Below are 20,790 nucleotides of genomic sequence, written 5' to 3'. Positions count from 1 at the left end.
AATTTTATAAGAATTTTAATATCAATTTAAAAAATGATATAAAATTTAATTAATTTGTCGAAGTACCTAATTTACCGGTTCAGTAAAAGGTACTGTTAGTAACTGTTAAAAATATTATTTTTTTTTTTTTGTAACATGTAATTATTAAAAGTTTTGAAATTTTAAAGGGTTCAATATTCAAAAAACTTTTTCTTGTGAAGCTTTAACATGACAAACAAAAGCACTGGATAAATTCACGAAAACTTTTAAAAATAAATGCTTTTATTTGAAAAAATAAATGATTTTTAGCATTTACATTTTCCAAACTTGGTCAATTAATTAAAAGTAGGTACCTACAATTAATAAAAAGGACTATCACCGACTAATTTCTATAAGTCAGTTAATGTGGTTGCAGTCCTCGTAAAATGCCACATGTTCCAAAAAAATAGATAAAACGTCCTTAACAAATATTCCTGACAGACCAACCCCTTATATTTTAGAAAAAGAAGGTGCAATAAAGACGAGATCGTTAATAAAACATCAAGCTTTTCAAATGTCTCTGTTAAAAAATATTTCTAATATTTTTTATTTATATTAAGAACATACATACATTTTGAAAAAAAAGAGCTTGTTTCTAATTATTTTTCGACCACTGTATATAAAAAAACAATTTCTGCATATCAACTTTTATTTTTAAATATTTCGAGTAAGTAAATAATTATGTAAGTATTTTGTGGCCCTTTTCCTAAAAGTCCCGGAAGGCCCTTTGACTCCCAGTCCGCCCCTGGAGGCTACGTAAAACTTTATGCATTGTATAACTATGCAGCCCTTTAGAGCTGTTTAGCGAAATCTAATAAATAAGGCTGTATATATTTATTATTTTTGTATATTATTCTCAATATTTTTGAGGTATATGTAAAAAAAAGTTACAATCGCGCTTCTTTTCTTACCTCCGCCCACAATACTTACCTACGACAATATGATTTCATCCAATCGATTTTTTCAATTATCTAATCAATTTTTTTTTTTGTCAACAACTATTTGCACTGTTCTATAATAATCCCCCTGCATACGGCACTGCTTCTATTGTTAACATTATTAAATCTATTTTTATAACAAATTATATCTCACCACTTGATTTTCCAGTTTTTGATTAATTAAGAATAAATAATGTGATGCATATATTCTGAAATACTCCCATACCAAAGAAATTGTGTTTTTATCGGTTAGTGGAGAGTTTTTGAGAATTTCTGTTCATAGAATACCGAATAAATATTTACTAGTATACTTATAGCTTGTTGGTATATAATTGTCTTTTACGAGATTGTTTTAAAAGTCATGGTTGACTCATTTTCTTATGAATAATATAATCAGTTGACCTTTATGAAGTGTGATTAAGATTATTACATTTACAACTCGCCGACTTCAAATATCTACCGCCTTTTTTTGTTGTGGGGGAATCCCATGAGACGCTCGGTAAGTGTAACTGAATGTCGTGGAACGCTTTTTTGTCGCCATTGGTTTGGGAGAGCCCCATCAATTTGTTGTAATCAACTATGTATATTACTCTCGAAAATATATTTTATTTATAATGATTAAATAAGCAACATAATAAAATTTGTACCTACTATGTAAAAAAAAAAAAACAAAACGGGGATTTCTGATTTAACGAATCAAATATTAAAACAAATGAGATTAAGATTAAAAAATTATTTTTTATTAGAATTGTCTGTTGAACTTGATCCCAAAAATCTTCTTAAAATTATTTTAATTGGAAGACAAATAAGACTATCATTCGAAACATCATAATCAATTTGGTTGACCCTACGTTTATTTATATCGCAACTTCAGCACATATCAACCTATAGAATTATGTTTCTTATCACGAAAACAGTCAAAAAAGTTCAATTCAAAAGCAGCCATTTAAGATCAGTCGCTCGCGATTTAGTCAAGACTACGGTTGAAAACATGAATCTTAAGGGCAGGTCTACCCAAGCAGCCAACTTAAATCTCATGTAAATGAATTTGAATGTATTAGTGCACTTCTCTTTGCCATGATTTCACAGCTTTGAATAACATTTTTGCTCTTCGACTCTTTTTTCCCTCAAAGTGAAGCAAAAAAAGAAAACAAAAACAAAAACAAAATGGAAAGCCACACAAGAAGATAGAGAAAAGAAATACCTCTATGCACAAGAATACGACGCAAAAAACCAGACGGCAAAGGAGATACATTTTTGTTGTTTCATTCATGGGATGTGTGAAAAAAAAATGCTAGGCAGGCAGACGCAGAACAGTGATTTTTTTTTTATATTATCCTTTACTTATGAACATAAATAATATGTATTACGCATGAATAACAAGTTCTTTTTTTTTTTTTTGCTGGATCTAATTATGTCATACCAATTGTTGTTATTCTTATTCAGTTTTGTAATGCAAATAAAAATTTAGAATCTTGTAATGTGCATAATTTAGGAGATAGAAAATATGGTTATAGAGATTTTTTTGAAGTTAGTTCAGTAAAAACAAATTTGAAAAAACACAATGAACGATTACATTTGAAATTCTACGTAATGGCTTCGATGGAGGCCCACATATTGCTTTCTGAAAATAATCACCCCAATTGGGAATTCCCTGTTTTAAAATTTCAAATCGGTTTTCTTGAGAGTTCCTTAATTATGCATCCTGGTCGTGGTTATGAGATCGGTAGCATATTGATGTCTTTTTTTTTTCGTGATTAAAAATTTCTTAAAGCAAATTTACTTCTATAATTTTACAGTTCTTGGTGGTTATCGAAATACGCTTTCTTGGATAAGTGCTGGAAAGTCTATAGGAATTTCTAGAAATACTGAAGTTAATTCTCCCAACATCTTATCGTCTTCGGATCCAATAGCAGTTGAAATAATTCAAAACAACGGTAAAAGTGATTGACTTAAATACAAATATTTGAACTTAACTATATTTGTGATTTTATTTTCAGAAGGGGAACTTATTGTAAATATACCCGGCTATTCAGTACCCCTTTTGAAATATTTTGATCCGAATCCCGTGAATATAAACTATTTTAGCTTTGGTACTTCTGAAAGAAATTCAGCTAAATGGTTTTACAACTGTCCACTCAATGTTTATTGTGAGTAAAGAGTGATTTCGATTTTAACATGATATTTTTGTGTATGTAGTTCGTAGTTTTTGAAAAAAAAAAAAAAAAAAACTGTAAAATGTAAAATTTTAGCATGAAAACCACCAGCATATTTTGTTAAAACGGCAACACTGGTCGATTAGAAAATTAAATGTTCTATCAAGTTAAGGTGGTTAAAAAATTTTTAAATTAGTTTTGACTTAAATTCTAACCTAAAATCAATGAAAAAAAAAAAAAAAACGCTCAAAAATTGAGGATTTTATTTCTTTTTCACTAAATCAGGGGGCATTAAGTGTTTGAACCCGATACGTTCAAACTTTGTTCTAATAAAATAAAGTAGGGGTATAATCTTTTGATAATATGCAATTTTTAATATTTTTTTTTTTTTTGTTAAGAAACGACAAAAATGTACCTTTTTAAAAATTAGCATTAATTAATTAATTTTACCTCTACTTTATTTTATAAGAACAAAATTTGAACGTAGGTACCGAGTTTATACACTAAATGCCCCCTAATTTAGTAAAAATAAAATCCTCAATTTTTGAACTTTTTTTTCATTGATTTTAGGTTAGAACTTTGGTCATAACTAATTTTAAAATTTTTTTAACCACCTTAACTTGATAGAACATTTAATTTGCTATGAAAAGTGTCTTTGTACTATTTGAAAATTAGGCTTGGCTTTCGAATTAAATAAAAAAAAAAATGAAAACCGACCAGTGTTGCCTTTTCTCAGAAATGCACCAATTTATTTAGTAGCATTTTTAACTCAAGTATAGGTACTTTTATGCCAAGGATACTATACCTATCAATTTTTTACGGAAACTTTTTCAACGTATTTCCTTTTAAGTTATTCAAGTTCTTTGTTCTATAAACTAATAGCTTACATACATGTGTGTTCTTCTATTTCAGCCAACACAGATTGGACGATTGATCCAAGAGCAACTGCAGACAAAACGTTGCTAAGTCTTCTTGCAGAAATAAAGGAGCTGCAAAAACAACTTGATGAACTTAGGCAAAATCAAATAAAAAAAGAAAAACCGAAAATAGATATACGGATTGGATCAGAGGCGGAAAAGGGCCAGAGAATACAATAATTACTTTCAAATTGTTTAAAGATAAAAGTTAATATGCTGGAATTGTTTCTTGATATTTAGTTTTTTTTTTTACATTTATTCATCTTTTAAGGTGTAAAGCTTATTAACTTTTTTCTAAATTCACCTCAGTTTACCCTACTAAAATTTAAAATAAAAAAAATCCTGAATAGGTATCTAAATTTTTAAATATTATTTTTCTTGACATAATATTTTTGTTACGACTATCAGACTTGCCATATAACCAGGGTGGCGGGCGTATTAAAAAACCATGTATTAAAACTAGACCGAGAGCCCAGAGCAGATTTTGGGAGTTTTTGGATAACCGAAAATGGGTCATATGCAGGGCCGTCTTTAACTATCCTGGAGCCCTTGGGCACACAAGAATTTGGGGGCCCTTTTGGAACGTAAAATAAGTACAATGGTTGGCTTAAAGGCAATGGTTATGGATAAAAAGGGATGCCAATATATCGTTTCATATAAAGTAAAGGGGGTGCCAATAATACATGCATCGAGACATACATCGTTTCCACTACCAATAATTGTACCCTGTATCCGTTATAGGTTTCAGTTTGAAGAATTGGAAAAAAGAGCTCAAACGGATTGATAGATTTGCTAAAAACTCGGTACAGACGATTTCTACGTAATTTTCAAGAGCCGTTTTTTTTTATTTTTTGCCTTTTTCTTTTAATGTCTCTTTTTCAAAGGATATCTCCAGTATAAAGTTTTCGAGATATTGCAATTTTCTCAAAAACGGATAACGATTTTGCTTTGAAAAAAAAAATATGTTTTGCTAAAAATAAGGCCGCACTTTTGAAAGAAGAAAAATATTTTTTGGACCGTTATTAACGGTACCTATGTACTTGCCATAGAACCGATTTCTTAATGAAAACGACAAAACCGATTTTAATGAAAATTTTTACATAAAAAGGTTTATACTGATATTAAAACTAAAAAAATTAAAAAAAAAATTATTTTGGATTAAACAAAAAAAATTAATTTTTTTTTTTTGAAAAACAATTTTTTTTAAAGTTATTCAATGAATTTTATGTGTCAATCTTTAAATACGAGAGCAATTCGCAATTCAAATTAAAACCATTGTACCATGGCGTTTTCCATTGAACCAAAACATTGATGTACCGTCGACGAGCCGGCAATACTTTTTTCTCAAACGTTTTCCAACGGAAAAAGTATTGATGTTTTTTGCCGACGAATTGATTCTTTTTCGTCTTTTAATACGAATCTACTCATATTTTTACACTGATTTCAACACGCACTACAAAATTGACAGTTTTGGAAACTTCAAACGAAATTATTATTTAAGGAAAAAGATAATGGAAGAGAATTCGTTGTTTTTATTAATAAATAATAAATAACACTGGTTAATAAAATTAAATTTTTTTTTGTTGCCAGAACAAAAATATACTTTTCTGAAGGTTTTCGGTGTGCTGAATTTGAATCCGAAGTCAGAAAAAATTGATAAGCCCCCGTTTTTGAAATATTATTACCGTTAAAAAATCCTACTTCGGACTACTTCGGACCTTATTCTTTTATATAAGGAAATTTTTAGAACATATTTAGTAACGGTTTCTATAAAAACTGTTTTCCTTCTTTCAAGACCTGTTTAAATCTTTCCGATATCTTTTTTACTGCCCGAGATATCTTCGGTTGTTTGGCTCATTATATCTAAAATAGAAATTATAACGTCATTATATCCTTTATGATATACAGGGTGTCCCAAAAGTAATGGATCGAACGAAATATGCTGATAGGCCAACTTAAGGGCTCTCAGAATTTGGTAACTTGTTCATCCCAAATCCTTACGGTTTTCGATTTAATGCAGTTTTTGTGAAATTTCGAAAAATCCCGACTTGGCAATAGTATTTTGTTCCTCTGCCCATAATTGATTTTTGTTTTTTACAATTCTTTCACTAAAACATTGCCTAATAATAAGAAATAACTAATTAATCAAAATATTTTTTATTTCATATGCCATTTTGCTGCAAATTAATTAACAGTTCCATGTTTAATAAAAACTCAATTTCTTACTTTTATTTCAGAGCATCATCCCGAACAAAATTTGTATGGTGTGACACTGGTTTATTATTTTAAAAACTTGCCGTGTTATTGCAGTTTTCAAAAATGTAAAAAAGTTTATAAAGTTGAAATTAGAACGAAAGATATTACAATTTGAATGCAACAAAACAGGGGTTTTCAGAGCAAAATAACAAACAAAAATCGAGTCTTTTATTCAAAAATAAATAAACAAACAACAGTCGAGAAAATTTGTTTATTTTTCTTTGTTATTTTTCTCTGAAAAGCCCTGTTTTGTTGTATTCAAATTGTAATATCTTTCGTTCTAATTTCAACTTTATAAACTTTTTTACATTTTTGAAAACTGCAATAACACGGCAAGTTTTTAAAATAATAAACCAGTGTCACACCATACAAATTTTTTTTGGGATGATGGTCTGAAATAAAAGTAAGAAATTGAGTTTTTATTAAACATGGAACTGTTAATTAATTTGCAGCAAAATGGCATATGAAATAAAAAATATTTTGATTAATTAGTTATTTCTTATTATTAGGCAATGTTTTAGTGAAAGAATTGTAAAAAACAAAAATCAATTATGGGCAGAGGAAGCAAAATACTATTGCCAAGTCAGGATTTTTCGAAATTTCACAAAAACTGCATTAAATCGAAAACCGTAAGGATTTGGGATAAACAAGTTACCAAATTCTGAGAGCCCTAAAGTTGGCCTATCAGCATATTTCGTTTGATCCATTACTTTTGGGACACCCTGTATAAAGCCAAAGCCACTAACTTCATTTTAAGATATCTCGTGCAATAACAAAGATATCGGAAAGATTTAAAAAGTTCTTGAAAGAAGGAAAATAGTTCTTATAGAAACCGTTACTAAATATCTTCCAACAATTTTCCTTATGTTAAAGAATAAGGTCCGAAGTAGTCAAAAAAAAGTTTTTTTTGCATTTTCTAACGGTAATATTTCAAAAACGGGAGCTGATCAATTTTTTCTGACTTCGGATTCGAGTTCAGCACACTGAAAACCTTCAGAAAAGTATATTTTTGTTTCGGCAACAGAACCCTTGTTAACCAGTGTAATCTTACCTATAGTGGAAAAAAAAGTATTTTTCTTGTTTTTTGAAAATATTATTGTCTTATTTTTTTTTTTTTTTTGAAAATTGAATTTGGGTTTGGTGATTTGGATTTAAAATTTTGTCCGCATACAACGTCACACAGTTTGTTTTATTTTTGAAAACATATATTTTCCGTATAGGTGTAGAAAAAAATTTATTTGATTGTTTAAAATTTTTTGGTAGATGGTCTGACCGACAAAAATGTTTTGAGAATATAATATTCGTTCCTTCGGGGCCCCCCTGAGAATGGAGGCCCTGGGCACGGGCCCCGTGTGCCCTTATGGTAAAGACGGCATTGGTCATATGTATGTGTAGGTAATAGCGTCCTGATGAAGAATTCGAAAGTCTGGCAGGTTTATTTCACGGCATTCTATAGTTTATGGAGAGTTGAAAAATGCATTTTTTCCTATTTTTGTGTCGAGTATATAACCACTTAAATTCATATCTTGATTGCAAAAAATTCGGTCCCAGACGTTTTATTCGCGGCATTACCATTGCCAGACGTCCTTGAAGAGTCGCGAAATGGCGATTTTCATACAAAAGTCAGAATATTATTTTTTGCAAGATGTATAACCGTCTGGTGGTACCTCTTCAAAGACGTCTGGCGGGGGTAATGCCGTGGTTAAAACGTCTGACACTAATTTATTTCCTATCAGGGGGTAGTGGTGATTTTTTAAAAGGTACCACCAGTCGGTTATATATCTTGCAAAAAATAATTTTCTGACTTTTGTATGAAAATCGCTATTTCGCTAATCTTCAAGGACGTCTGGCAATGGTAATGCCGCGAATAAAACGTCTGGGACCGAATTTATTGCAATCAAGGTATCGCCCTCTATGGGCTCTATATGAATTTAAGTGGTTATATACTCGACACAAAAATCGGAAAAAATGCATTTTTCAACTCCCCATAAACCATAGAATGCCGTGAAATAAACCTGCCAGACTCTCGAATTCTTCATCAGGACGCTATTACCTACACATACATATGACCCATTTTCGGTTATCCAAAAACTCCCAAAATCTGCTCTGGGCTCTTAGACTAAACCTAAAATAGATATACACAAAAATGATAACATTGAAACAATAGGCAAAGCCACTTAATGAAAAATGACTTCTCGAACGTTATGACACAGTATCCGAGGATTCATGGAGAAGTATCTACATAATATAGACGAAGCAATCAGAACGACTTGTACCTCTTTTTTAGTAAATATAATGACCCCCTAGAAATGTTTGACCCCATTGAAAAAAAAAAAAAATGATTACCTAAAATGATTTTAATTAGCCTTTTTTAGGGCAGTGGGTTTCTCCAAGTCCGTTATAATTAGAAACAAAATATTTTATTACTACATACTATTAATATTCCTATTACTATTAAAATGCCTAATCCTCATATAGAAAAATATTATTCAGATTGTCTTGGACGAGTTGTGAACATTTTGCAATCCAAAAAATTAGGCCTCCTTGCATACACCAAGCATAGGTTAGGTATTCATACAATTATACTGGTCTGCAAGGAAATCCTCCTTCAAATAAAACTATACTTTTCTAAAGGATTTTTGTATGCTGATTCCGAATCTGAAGTCAGAATTGATCTAGCACGTCACGTTTTTTTTAGATATTCCCGTTAGAAAATCTGAAACCCCATTTTTTTGCTGTTTTCTAAGAAATATTTTGGCATAATGTAATCTTTTTCAATTAAAATTGTAACGGTTTATGAAAGAACTTATTTTTTTCTTTCAAATTCAATTTCAATCTTCTCAATATCTATTTTCATCTCCGAGATATTTTAATTTAAGTAAGTTTAGTAGGTTTGGCATATCTTACCATAAAAAAAAACTGATCTCTTAAAATTAATATATCTTTCTCCTTTGAATCCGAACTCAAAAAATTTCGGTCAGCTCTGATTTTTGCGATATAGTACTTTTTTTGAGATTTTCTAAAAAAAAAACTTGATTTTGTGATACTTTAATGCGAATATCTTAAAATCGTGACGTGATAGAATTTTTTTGACTTCGGATTCTAACTCAGCACATGAAAAACTATAAGAAAAGTGTACTATTGTTACTAGGAGAAACAAATCTGAAGCTTTACAAGGCAGTTTATCGAATGGTTTATTACAAATACGATATTTCTAAATAGAAAAATTGTATATAAAATTACAAAACACGTAAAAATTTTTTTTAATGTATTTTATTATGGTTTTCTTTACATATTTAACTTTTTAAATATAATTGGTGTTGATATTTACATTTTCTTTAATTAAGGTGTTTTTGTTCATGTAGGATTTACTAAAAAGTGAAGGCATTCGATATTTCTGCTTTTTTTTGTCAATCAGTATTTTAATAAAATATGAGTAAACATTAATGTAAAAGGACATAATTTGGTGTCAATCGATAGATCATATTATGAGGAATAAGTTCTTCAAATTTGAGCTCAATGCGACAGTAGTTTTAACTTTATACAAGTTCAAATTAATCTAAAAGGGTGATTTTTTAGAAACTACCCACATTTTTCAAAAATCATTTTTACAACAATGGTACCTGATAGAATTTTTCTTAAACCAGATTTAGATTCAGGAAAGTCTAATCTTTCATAATATCAAAACATTATTTGAAGGAGAAAAAAAAAGTTAAATTTTGCAGACCAGTGTTATTAATATGGCAACGGACTCGGGAGTAGAAGAACTTATGACTGAAGAAGTTGAAGTAGAACTGCAAACACCAAGAATAGTCAAACGCCAACCACATCGCTCAAACCATCATTCATTTAACGCCCGCCGCCGCCGTTGAGTTTGAGTTTTTTAGATTCGTGATATCTTCTCTTGAACGAAGATTTCCAGATGACAACATACCAGCATATTCTCTATTTACATCAATCAAGATTTCCAGATGACAACATACCAACATATTCTCTATTTACATATTTTGCATCCAGTGAATACCTATGTTTAAGTTAAGCTTAAATAATTATAAGTTAAAATCAAAAAAATTTTGTCGACTTTTACCCCGGATTAAAAAAATTGCTGGAGAGACTTAACTGTGGTACACTCCTTGGAAAGATAAAAAATTAATTACCGAAGATCTCCAAAAGCTTGATTTATACGATATCGTACAAGAAGCAGACGACTTTTCCCGACAACGAAACTTACTCTCCATCTCCATATTGCCCTTTCCTTACCGTGTACCACAAGCTCGGTTGAAAGAACGTTGAATAGAGTCAAAACGTATTGCTAAGATCAACCATGATCGAAAATCGTTTGAATGGTGTAGTTGAGGAAAATCTCAAAATCATTGTTTGTAGATATCTACAACAGAAAGTACTCATGCAGCGTTGCCACTTTGCTGCAATCGCAGTAGATCTACTGCATTTCTAACAAAAAATAAATCTACTGCCACTTAATCAAATCTACTGCATTTCTTCAAATCAAATTCCAAGCGTTTTAAGGAAATAATAAACCAATTTCTTTGTAATAAATGGTATTGAAATGTACAAAATCTGCTCTTAACTCAAAACCAGCTCTAAAAAAGCAGCAAAACACCAAGATTAACATAAAAAGATAGAGTCTAGATTTGTGAAAAAAAAATCTAAAGGGAAGTACAAATGCTTAATTTAAATTTAGTACATGAGTTTGGTTGTAAAAAGAAAGGTATTCTGACTGTAAGTTCAACATACGGCAATTTTGCTTGTTAAAATCTACTGCGAATTTTTTTAATCTACTGCATTTTTTTATGGATCTATCGTGTAAATTTTTTTTCGAAGTGGCAATACTGGTACTCAGTCAAAAAACGAATTTCTGGGTTCTTCTTTAAAGGCTATGAAAACAAATTTATTTAATTTAAGGTTTTAAAATATATTTGTAGGTATTAAAAATAAAACTTGTAAAAATAAACTTGTTGAAAGTAACAACAATACTCGAAGAAAAAGGAATATTAAGACGATACTAAAAATCATTCTTTGTTCAGTACTTTCTGTTTTTCTCAGTTATAGAGTAATGACCCCACCTGAGGAAACCAAATCACAACATTAACATTACTGTTAAAAAAAGAGCCAAGTTCTCCTATGTTGAAGTTATGCTAGCACAAAAAGTACTGAAATGTAAAAGTGTACCAAGTTCTAAAGCTTGGCTTTAAATTTGTATACATAAAATGTTGATTGTTCTCTTGACAATTTTTCTTTAAATTACCGATTTTTAAAGCTATTTTCCTTTGTATAAACTATCACCTCTACCATTCTACCAAATTTCAAGGTTCTACGATAATCAGAAGTGCTCTATAATATTTTATGAAAATTCAGCGGAAATGGGCGGATGCCACGCCCCCTGAATTGAAAATCTCAAGTTCTCGATTTTTTCGTTTGTATACACCACAAGTCCTATCACCGTGTAAAATTTCAAGTTTCTACGATATCGGGAAGTTCTCCATAATTTTGATGATCTGTCAGTGAGTCAGTGAGTCAGTGAATCAGTGAGTCAGTGAGTCAGTTACGGTTTTTGCGATTTTTAAAGCCCTATATCTCAGAAACTACTCATCGTAGGAGGCTGAAAGGAAGCGAGGTGTTTGGTTTTGACCAGCTCAACAAATGTAGCGAGTTTGAAATTTCTATCATCTTTGGTGTGGAAGTTAGAGGGGGGTCGAAAATGGCCTGAGTTGTTTCCTGTAAATAAGGGTGTAGTGCCAAAGTTGCTAGAGAACTTGGCTGGGCACTACCGTGCCCCTTGATTTAAATGAACTGATCTTCAAAGAAGTTTAGTTCTACTTCGAAGAATTTTAAGGCGTGATCATAATAATCAAGTTCTTTTATTATAAAAGTTTTTAATTTTGAAGAGCAAAAATCGGGATCGGGTCAAAATTCTGCTTTTTTAACGAAAATTCTGTTTTTCAAAATTCTGTTTTTTTTTCTATTCTGCTTTTCAAAATTCTGCTTTTTAAAATTCTGCTTTTCAAAATTCTGCCATTATTATACTTAACCAAAAAAATAAAATTAAAAAAAAAAACTATTAGAGATACAAATATCTTTTATAGCTTATTTGAAAGATAATAACCTAAAGTTGAAGACAAATGAAGGATTTTTTAAAATAACGTCATTTAATAGGATAAATAGAGGTAAAACAAAATTGCAAAAAATTGGCTATTTTCTAAAGAGTTGAATTTTTTATAATCGATAGATAAATTCATTGCAAGACTGACACGGGTATTGTAAAAAATTCTAAAAAATTTCAAAACCAAGTAATAAATGTTTTTTTAAAACTAAAACATGAGGTAGAACTTTGACGAATTAGTGATTATAGGTTGGGGAAATTTTTTTTGACAATTTGACACACACCTACTTATTTTGGGGTATTTTTGGGTGAGTTTTTATTTTTTTTTAATTTTTCGTAGAGATCATGTAGTCTATGATCATGCGCATACATATGCAAAAAATTGGTATTTTAAAATGATTTTTGACCGAATAACGGGAAAAACAATTTTTTTTGTCCCAAGTTTTTTGACCATTTTTAACAGTTTTATTATTTTCATGTTTTTTTTCTCCAACAGATAAATGAATTAAATTTATACTGTAAATAGATAATAGACAGGACTATATCTTTGCAAAATTTCATACAATTTTAAAGTCACAATTTTGAGATAACGGTAAAATAAAGTTTTATTTTTAAACTGATTATATCTTTTGATCTGGAGCAAATACAAATTTGATTTTAATAAGCATCCTGATAATATTACCATTCATTTGATATAAGAGTGTTAAGAGCACCCCTATGCATTATAAACAGGCAATAGTTTTAAAAGAACCTTGCGCATTTCCAGGAAAATCAACAATTTCTCGAAAAAAGACCTCCGACTTTAGCCTCAAATATCTCTGATATTTTCAAAAGTATAATTGTAAAAAACACTTCAGTGAACTCTACTTACCTTGGCCCATAGCTGATAATCTTTAGTTATTTTTATTTTCACTTAATACGAAGAAAAAATTATATCCATGATTAACCACTAAAACTTGATGAAATCAATGGTATCAGACTTTGCACTTTGATGCTTCACTTTTTCAGCTGTTGTGCTTAATTCATGATATAAAGCTTCGAAATAGATAGGGAAGAACATATACTTATGAAATAAAAAAAAACGTAAAAGTTATAATTTAAGAAATGGACTTTTGGGTATCCTCCCCATATAGTAGGCCCCAGTGTGCGACGTTATCACGTTAAAACATCGTCCGTAAACCGGCTTTACAGACAACCTCTTTTTTCTTAATGCAAATATTTTTCAGTTGCAATAAAACGGTTATTTTTTGATTAAATTTTTTTTACAGTTGCAATAAAGATTTTTTAAATTGCAAGTTCATTGTTTTTCAATTGATATTTTAACAACCCTGGGGTTCACACATTTTTTAATGCATATTTATACCCAAATTGAGATAATTTCAGAAATACCCAAAAAGTGTTTTCATTGCAAACCATCTCATTTCGTTTGTCATCAATATCACAAAAATTAACAAGCGACGGAAAAAACGAAAAACATATCGAAATTTTTCGTTCAAAATTTCGTTGTGCTATTTTTTACTTTTTATTTTTTTAATATAATGCCATCCTCTTTAGTCATTTCAGTAGTACCTACCTTTTTATGAAACGACGGAAACTTCACCGCATCGCAAAGAAGAATTTTCCAAACACTTTCATGAACGCCCTTAAAATCAACTTGGACAAGTGTGGTCAACGACACGTCGCACATAGGAGTATTGTCATCAAAAACCTGGCCATAATTATTTTTCGTGGTTTTTGTTATTATTTCTGTTTAAAATGAGTATTCCTACAAGAAAATACAATATAAACCTAGTTTTTGTTATTTTTATTTTTTTACCAAAAACTAAAAAAATTGATTAATGGCATGTACTCCGGCTGTCGACATTATTTTTCTCAAATTTTTTTCCTCATCCCTAATACGCAATTCCCAGTTTCTTTTCTCTCTTCCCCAAACTTAATTAAGATCACCCAAAATAAAATACACTAATAACATCAGTAAATTTAATTTAAAAATAAAACACGTTGCATAAAGTAAGGAGTATTTTCTATCAGAAAGTAAAAAACTAATTGACCCTCGATGCTCTAAAGAGCACCTAAGAGCACCCAATTTTTGTTGCATTGTGTTAAAGAATATATAAACTAACTCATAAGTTTCAATTCATTGCAGAATAAAGTGGTATATTAAAACAAAATCATTAAAGTTCAAATAATAACTTACCAAAAATATCAAGTTTTTAGATACTACTTCTTAGCCCGAATTAAAATAGAAAAAACCATCTAACATTTTCAAAACTTTATTAATATCGTTTGTGATGCTTTTTCTTTTCAGCTGGGGTAGGACTCAGCGGGGCCAGGGTGAACCCGAAGAAAGCAGCAAAAATTCGGTTATCAAAGTCCAAATAACACCAAAAGACAAGATTTTTATTTTAAAAAAATAAATATTTTTATTCTTAAAAATTCTTTAATTATTTACAATTTTTAATACAAATATTATTAATTGACCTCACACTAACAGAGTATTTCGTATAACCTACAATCAGTGGTACCTACCACTTTACTTCAATTGAAGTAGATCTACTTCTTTTTTTCAAAAAAAAATTAAATCTACTTCCTACTTCGCACCATCACAAAAATAATGAAATCTACTTCATTTTAAAATCTCTGTTACAATATACTTCAAATTATCAAAATATAAGCCAATTCTACTTCTTTTTGCAGAAAACCAAATATTTGACTAAAAATTGTTATAAAATAATATATATTCATACCAAAAATATGGAGTTTGAAGGAATTCAAATTTTTGAGTTGTTTTAACTAATTAAATTATTTAACTTAAATAAATAAATTTAAGATTGATTTTTATTAAAAAAGGATATTTTGAAATCTACTTCGATTTTTCTCAATCTACTTCAATTTTTTCTTCAAATCTACTTCGACTTTTTTTCTGCAAGTGGTAACGCTGCCTACAATGGAAATAATATTCCCGCCGTCTGTTTGCACTTCAGGCAAATAACCCTAGAATGGAAATTAATTTCCCGCCGTCCACTTTCGTTTTAGGCAAATAACCCTAAACCGTCCGCTTACGCTTCAGGCAAAATGAATGGAGATAATACTCCCACCGTCAGCTACTGCTTCAGGCAAATTACCCTATAATGGAACTTAAGTCCCCGCCGTCAGCTTTCGCTTCAGACCAGGGGCGGATCCAGGATTTTTTTCGGGGGGGGGGGGGGGGGGGCACAAGGGATTGGATTGGCAAAAAAAAAAAACAGCAATAACAGTTAGAAATAAAGTGAAGTACCATACGACTGACTAACAAGCAGAAAATTTTAACGACCCACAGTGGTCTAAAACCTGGCCAAAAATATTTAGGCACATTTCCCACATCAAATAGGTACCAAATGACCAAAAAGTTATTCGGAAGGAAAAATTTTCATTTTCTTGTTACAGTAAAAGCCACTTAAGTGCTAACCCTCTTACTCCTGGATTAGCCGGAAGAAAAAAAATATAAAAAATCAGAAAATGCACGTACAATTCTTTATTTAATTTTTTGACTTAAGTTGTTTCACCAAATAGTTTTTGAGAAATTAAGTTTTAAAGATGAAATTTTGAAAAAAAAAATGTTTACGTTTTTTAATTGATTTTGTATAAAATTTTGCAATATTATGGACATAATTATAGCATTAGTTAATGACCTAGTAGTTTTTAGTCAAATACTAAAGACTTCATTCTAATAAATATTAAAGTTCCTAAGAATAACAAAAAAAACTGAATCATACTTTTTTGCCGGGAAACCCAGTTTTGTTTTTTTTTTTATTTGCATTAACCTTTTGTAACCCAAGGTCGTTAATTTAAAAATTAATAAGTCAATCGATTGGCCTTTATCTTTAATAAAACACGTATTTTTTAAAAATTCAATAAAGTTATTATTTACTTAGTTATTTCGATATTTTGGGAGTAAAAAAAAAGTTCAAATAATTTATTTTTATATAAAAATGCAAAAATTCAAGCAAAAAACTATCTAATATTAATTTTTAGGCACTTTCCTAAAATCCAAAAATAAAACCCCGTGGGGTTTACTAACAAAAACTATTTTTTTTCTGAATTTCGTTGTTTTTACACAAATTTGCTTATTTTCAAAAAAAGCCCAACTTTCAACATTAACTGTCAATTAAAAACTATTGGTGCTATTTATTAGAAATTTGAAGTACTATTTCGATAAAGCAATACTTAAAGATTATAATATTAGAAGCTTCAAAAAAAAAAAAAAAAATAGTTTGTAGAGCTTTTATGCAATCTTTTTCGGTTGATTACAGAAATGTCACATGGGGCTACAAGGGGTTAAATTGTTTTATACCTCAAGAATATTGTGTTCAAATTGTAGGTCTCTTGCAGCCAAATTGACCAAGTTATGAGTATTTTAATACTTCCCTTAGGAACGTTTTAGTCTTTTAGTCCAGAGTTCAAAACTTTAAATCGTTATCCCCACAACTAATGTTTTCAACGCCGGTGCTCCTCATAACTTCAAAACTACTGCACCGAATCTTTTGAAATTTGGAACACTATTTTTTTTACATATTTTTAGAGGTATCCCTGGAGAAATTTTCTCAATAAAATAATATTTATAAAAATCTAAAAGTATAAGGGTCGCTTTTGAGGAGTTTTTTTTTCAATTGGTCTTTATTTTCGGGGTGCAAACTTGAGCAAACTTCTGAAATGCAAGTTTGTTCTACATATCCAGCAGTTCTATAATATATGGTTTATGCAATTTTGTTTATGTTTATGCTATTTTAAAAACACTAATGTTAAAAAAAAAAACAACGAAAAAAGTGCAAATTTTTTAACCCCTCTGTATGAAAAAATAGAGTTGCATATACCTACAATTATTTTTTTTATATCATTCAATGTCATTCGATGTCCATATCAAAATTTTTCACCAAAATCACTTTGAAAATTCACTTTTTTTTTAAATCGAAAAAAAAATTCGTGTGTACCCAACAAATAGCCGTTTATTTATTTGTGAGGTGGAGCTTTTCATGGGAAAGGGATGCAAATATCAACAAAATTCGCATTTTCAGCCAGAAATAGACAAGAGTTTCACTCAAGTTCTTTCTGTTATTATTCATACACAGAGAAAAATATGACCCGCTAAAAACTAACAGATTGCCATATTGTTTTACCGTCCATACATTTCATAAGGAAATCTTATTAAAATCAACGATTAATAAGGTTTTTTTAAGAAGATTTCTTATTATTTTTATAAAGAAAATCTTATTAAAATTTGACTGAAAAGTTGATTTTTTTTTGCAACTTAGCACTAGAACAAAAATCGCGATCAATATATTCATGGCAGCTTGGTTCAGGTGGTAAGGTGGGCGACTAATGATTTGAAGTCTCCAGTTCGATTCCCAGCCTGGCCATCGTTTTTTTTATTTTTTTGCAGATTTTAAAACAATAAGGAAAACCCGATTGTTTTAATAAGGTTTCCTTCTTGGATGAAAACCATAGAGAAATCTTATTGTTTTTGTTCTATTTTATGTGGTCTATTTTTCTCTGTGTATATTTTTAAAACTCTTATAGTTTGATTTCCTTTAAGTATGAACTTTAAGTTCTGGGGGGGGCACGTGCCCCCCTGCCCCCCCCCCCCCTCCCTGGATCCGACTATGCTTCAGACAAATAGCCTTTTGCTAATTAAATGGAAATTAATTTCCCGCCGTCAGCTTTTCGCTTCAGACAAAATATTTACTTCAAAAATTCCTTTTGAAAATGCCTTTATTGCACTGCACAACCTTCGGCTAATTTCAGGTCTTTATCTTTTATATGCTTTTATTAACAAAAATCGGTAGCGAGATAGAAGACAAATTTCAATGCATTTCTTACATTTACTTATAATACTATTGGTAGTAACTAAATATAAACTCTACCGCTCAAAACTTAAAACTACATACATATACTCCAGTCAAAGCGTCATTTGACCTTGCGCTGAGAGGCACTGTCTGTTTTTATTTCATGGATCGATAGGGGTATATTTAAAAGGCTTAAACCCAATTTCTCACCACCTGATCATTCTTTTTAGCGGAGTTATTCACAAAAATGCATTTTTTGGGATATTTTACTTCTAAGCTAATATCTTTGCTCCAGATTGTCGTAGACCAAAAAATAAACATACATTCTCTTTCTTATAATATTTTCTATTGTTGTATGTAATTTCATTGTATTTGAGTGAGTAAATATAAAATGGCAGCCATTTAAAGTCAAATTCTTGTTGTTAAAAAACACATTTTTGTCATTATTTCGAAAAAAGCTTCCTTCTTGATTGGATTTTGTAGCCCTGTTCATGTCCTGCATTTTAAAGAAAAAATGAGCTCTTTATCACCAAAGATGGCTGAGCTATTGATAAATGAACGCATGCAAAACCGGTTCGAAAACACCCAAAAATATCGTTTTTTGGGAATAACTCGACTTCAGAATGTCCTACGGCATAATATAAAGCAATGAATTGTTCTTTACAACATTTTCTATCAATTTAATGAACAATCTTTTTGTTGAAACAAATAGAAAATAAGTAATATTAAGTCAAAGTCGTTTTTTTGTTTAGCAAACTCTTGACTTATTATTTTGCAAACGGTGCGAGTATTGGCTAAGAAAATAAGATATTATTGTAGTCCTTTAAATTATCTACAATTTAAATTTAGCTTTCTACGACCCACGGGAGCCGAGTTATTATAATTTTAAGAAAGCATTAATCCGTACGAAAATTCAAAAAAAAGTGTGTGTACACATGTACACGCGACTGAAGTTATACTTCTCATTCAGTATATGTAAATGAATTTCATTTGATATTTTTAATTTCTATTATTAAATTAATTAATCCACACTTCGTTTTTTTACATTTTTATCAAGTGAACAATAAATTAATTCTTTCATCCTCCTTGCGTCCATGTAGTTTTCAATTTATTCTGTGAAATTTACTCATGTTGTGCGGTTCAGAAAGTACGGTATATGGTTAACGAAAGTAAATGAATTGCTCATAAAATGTGCGATATGTAATTTTATAAGAATTGTGTGTGCTTCAGCACTAGTAGTAGCAATATGGAACTTGCAGGGTTGCTACAAAGCTCAAAAGTTAGCTGAGCTCAGCTCACAGCTCAGCTCAAATTTTGAGCCATCTCACTTTTGAGCTATGTACCATAGCTCAGCTCATTTGAGCTGTGCTGAAAGTGAGCTGAGCTGATGGTTGAGCTGAGCTGTTGGGTGAGCTAAAGTAAAGTGAGCTGAGCTGAGCTGTGATGGGTGAGAGGATACATTGATTTTTATTTGGAAAGTATAATGAAATATGAAGATATTTTAAACTTTTATAAAACACCATAGCTTAAGATGTTTGGTTCTAGTTATTAATGGAATTATTTTAGCACATGGATATTTTTATAAATAAAACAGATAATTTTTCGTGATCTTTTTTCTTGGTTTTTTTAATAGTAAATATATTTCTATTTTTTTTAGTAAAATATTTCTTTTTTTATCATAAAAAAACATTCCGGTACAATCCGGTTTTTCGACTTTTTTCAAAATTCCGAGAAAATCGCGTTTGAAAGTTGGGGTAAATTTTTTTTTTTCGAAAAATCCCCAAATCTTTGAACGCTCCTGGAAGCTAAACCGCTTGAGAGCAATTTTTGGGAGTGATGCCAAATGATAGCTTGTGTCATGGGCCTACGCTTTGCACATTGTCAGATTTTTAAAAAAGCGCCTTCCATGTTAAACCGCCACATCATGCCTATTTTTTCAGAATCATGCCTATTTTTTTTTTTCTTTTAAGTTCTCCCGGTTTGAGAACGCGTGGACCTACAGGGATGAGAGTTGTACCCAAATGTAGGTTAGAGTCCCCGCTACCTTTTAGCATCAAAAATTTTTTTTTTTTTCATTTTCTTCAAAATTCCGAGATAAAGGCGTTGGAAGTTGGGGCGCTCACTTTCAGCTCAGCTCACTCAGCTCAAATGAGCTGAGCTATGGTACCTAACTCAAAAGTGAGCTACCTAAACTGAAATGTGAGCTTTTTGCAACCCTGGCAACTTGCCACATGAAAATTACCACATGCAACTTGTCACATGTTGCCACATGCAACTTGTCACATGTTGCCACATGCAACTTGTCACATGTTGCCACATGCAGCTTGCCACATGCAACTTGCCACACGCAACTTGCCACATACAACTTGCCACATGCAACTTGCCACATGCAACTTGCCACATGCAACTTGCCACATGAAACATGTAACTTGCAACGTGTTGTGTGTTTTATGTTTGCCGTACTGCGGCGTACTGCATTTTTAAATACTAAAGTACTGCCTACTCTAAAGGTAAAACGACAGCCCTGCTACCCAGGGTGATCGCGTCATAATCCCTTTGACA

General features: G+C 30.7%; 1 protein-coding gene across 2 annotated transcripts; it reads left to right on the top strand.

Annotated features, from left to right (window-relative positions):
* Nucleotides 1-1,872: 1,872 nt before the first annotated feature.
* On the top strand, nt 1,873-4,365 carry LOC129905688 (uncharacterized). Of its 2 annotated transcripts, none has more exons than XR_008770634.1 (4): nt 1,873-1,994; nt 2,756-2,893; nt 2,957-3,106; nt 4,025-4,365. XR_008770634.1 is itself a non-coding variant. In XM_055981227.1 (4 exons), exons 1-4 carry the CDS (start codon nt 2,550-2,552, stop codon nt 4,207-4,209), a joined length of 606 nt encoding a protein of 201 aa, XP_055837202.1. In that variant the 5' UTR covers nt 1,912-2,549; the 3' UTR covers nt 4,210-4,365. The 2 variants fall into 2 exon arrangements, 1 of the variants encoding a protein (XP_055837202.1); XM_055981227.1 differs by having other exon boundaries at nt 1,912-2,682.
* The last annotated feature ends 16,425 nt before the right edge of the window (nt 4,366-20,790 follow it).

This window comes from Episyrphus balteatus, chromosome 1 (assembly GCF_945859705.1).
Source record: "Episyrphus balteatus chromosome 1, idEpiBalt1.1, whole genome shotgun sequence".
In the NCBI taxonomy this organism is placed as follows: Eukaryota; Metazoa; Arthropoda; class Insecta; order Diptera; family Syrphidae; genus Episyrphus; species Episyrphus balteatus.
This window is presented reverse-complemented; position numbering and strand designations above follow the sequence as displayed.

What these genes read in the sequence shown, in the direction of transcription:
- LOC129905688 (XM_055981227.1), top strand. Translation starts at nt 2,550, where the DNA reads ATGGCTTCGATGGAGGCCCACATATTGCTTTCTGAAAATAATCACCCC. An exon ending in TGAAATAATTCAAAACAACG is followed by an intron (nt 2,894 to 2,956) that starts GTAAAAGTGATT and finishes TTTTATTTTCAG; the next exon opens with AAGGGGAACTTATTGTAAAT. An exon ending in CTGTCCACTCAATGTTTATT is followed by an intron (nt 3,107 to 4,024) that starts GTGAGTAAAGAG and finishes CTTCTATTTCAG; the next exon opens with CCAACACAGATTGGACGATT.